This window comes from Cariama cristata, unplaced genomic scaffold, assembly GCF_000690535.1.
Source record: "Cariama cristata isolate BGI_N322 unplaced genomic scaffold, ASM69053v1 scaffold31056, whole genome shotgun sequence".
NCBI lineage: Eukaryota > Metazoa > Chordata > Aves > Cariamiformes > Cariamidae > Cariama > Cariama cristata.
The window spans coordinates 1-2,298 of NW_009624300.1; the positions used below are offsets into that span (position 1 = coordinate 1).

Sequence of the window (2,298 nt, forward strand, 5' to 3'; positions counted from 1 at the left end):
CTACCAGAGGTTTGCAAACTGCTACCGCTGCTTCTACAAACTGCAACCCGAAATGACCAGGAGCATTTACGATCAGTTTATATCCCAGCTGCAGACGTCCATCAAGGTGAAAGGGGACGCAGACCTTTAGGGGCGAGGGCCCGGGGGTGTGCGTGCCTTCGGAGGGGCTTCGAGCCTTCGGTGTAAAAGCGCTGAAGAGGTTGATATTCAGGGTAGCAATTGCATTTCTTGAATGGCAAAACCAGAAGGTTAAGACTGCTCCCCAGAGCTTCTTCCAGACCTCTTTGTCTTCCACAGAAAGAGCTGTAGTACCATAGAATCGTTGAGGTTGGAAAAAGCCCTTAAGATCATCGAGTCCAACCGTAAACCTAACACTGCCAACTCCACCACTAAACCATGTACCTAAACACCATGTCTACGCATCATCTAAATATCTCCAGGGATGGTGACTCAATATCTGGGATTCCCAGGGAAAGGCAAGGGCTCACAAGCAGAATGGTGCCCGTGTCAGTTCAGTTTGGGTCCTGCTGAACTTCCTTCACAGGAGGAGATCCAGGAGGTAAAGGACGAAGGGAATCTGGAGGCGCTCTTTAATTCACTGGATAAGATCGCGGAGGAGGCAAAGAACCGGGAAGAGCCTGCATGGTATGGATAGCCTTGTGGAAGGCAGCCTCGGGAGCATGCGTGTGTGGAGGCATGTTCCTTCAAGGGCAAAAGTCAGTTCCCGTATGATGGTTGGGTCATGTTGATGTGTCCTGTAGGCTTTGTGCTGCGAGGGAGTTTTTTAAACCTCACGTATCTTAACAGCAATGTCATTGTGTCTAAAATATCTGAAAATAAGTTTTATCTATGCTTCTCTAGGTCCTGTATCTATCTATGCTTCCTCAGCACAAGGAGGACGTTAGTGCTGCTGAGACTGGAGGGGAGATGAACTCAATTCTGAATAATTCGAAATGCTGATGGCTCGTTTTAGCCACAGCTACTGTTCTGATAGTAGAGCTCACATCGACACCTCTTGTTGGGATGCCTTGCTCAAGGACTCAGCAGGCACTGGGGGTTGTACGTGCTGCCTTTTGTTTCCCTGAAAGGCAGACTGGGCCTTGTTAATGAAAAACATCATCATGATTACTTGTTTCTGTGTTTGGGGAAGTTAATTACATCCTGCCTGCCTCCAGGCCTCAACTAGCGGCAGAGTTTTGGGAAGGACTCTTCCCATTCCTTTGTGTATGGCGTTTGGGGGGCTGCGCAATGGGGTTCCCGTTAGATGTCCGCGTTCTAGCTGTCCTCAGGCATCCAGCGCCAGAGGTAAACTGCTGGAGACGTTACGGGAGCAGCTCAGCTTCCAGTTGAGGTGCGTGAGACTAATTGCTGTGCAAGATTGTTGCTCTCTGGTTGCTTCACATCCCAGTTTGTTCCCAGGCGTCCCAGCGGGATCCCGGAAGAGGACGTTCGCAGCGCCATGGTGCCGTACCTCCTTAAGCACAGGTCGTACTTGCAGAAAGTCCTAAAGGAGAAGGAGGAAGAGAACAGGAAGGTAGCGGAGTCTGTGCTTGCGGGGAGGGATAGGATTGCAGAGCTGCAGCAGCTGATACAAGCTCGCAAACATGCCTGGCAGGTAAAAATAAAAACAAACAAACAAACAAAAACAAAACCCCCTTCTCTTTGCAGCATCAATCTGAAAGAAACGCTGTTCTGTGGCTCGAGTAGCAAACGGCTGCACTGTATTTAAGCCTTCTGCTTATCAAAGGCCTCACCAGGAGCCAAGTACTGCTGAAATTGGTCTGGGAGGCCTGGGCGTTTTCACTGGAAGTCTCGGATGTTTTCCCCTGTGTACTCGGTGGGATGTTTCTGTGGGCGAGCGTGTGCCGTTAGTGCGTTGTATTCCAAACGTGCTGGGGATGGCAGCGTGTGTGACGCTCTGGTTTATGTCAGCCTCCTTTGTCCCCTGAACCCTGGCACCTGTGGAGAAAAGCACTTTGCTGAGTTCAGTGGTGGTTATTTTCCTTCCAGACAATTAGTAAAGAGCAACGAGAACTCATCATGACATTCAAGGAGCCCCAGTGAGGACGTGGGGAGATTCTGCACATTTCGCAGGAGGGGTTTATCCTCATCTCTGGAACACTGATGACGCGGTGGGAAGTAGGACTCTGTGTGTGGCGTGTACAAACCACGCAAACTCGCCTTCACCTTGTCAGGCCAGAAGAAACTTGCAGTGGGACTGAAAAGCTGCTGGACTTCCACAATTTGATCAAAGTTTGTGAAGAAATAAAAAAAAAAACACATCAGGATCTTTGGAAA

The 2,298-nt window shown here is 49.7% G+C and overlaps 1 protein-coding gene across 1 annotated transcript; it reads left to right on the forward strand.

Moving 5' to 3' along the window:
* Positions 1-7: 7 nt before the first annotated feature.
* Positions 8-2,064, forward strand: LOC104163964 (polyamine-modulated factor 1-like; the record flags this gene model as incomplete). Its single annotated transcript, XM_009703127.1, has 4 exons — positions 8-106; positions 545-645; positions 1,420-1,615; positions 2,011-2,064. Coding segments are annotated over 4 exons (450 nt in total), but the record flags the coding sequence as incomplete, so codon positions are not given.
* Between the last annotated feature and the right edge of the window lie 234 nt (positions 2,065-2,298).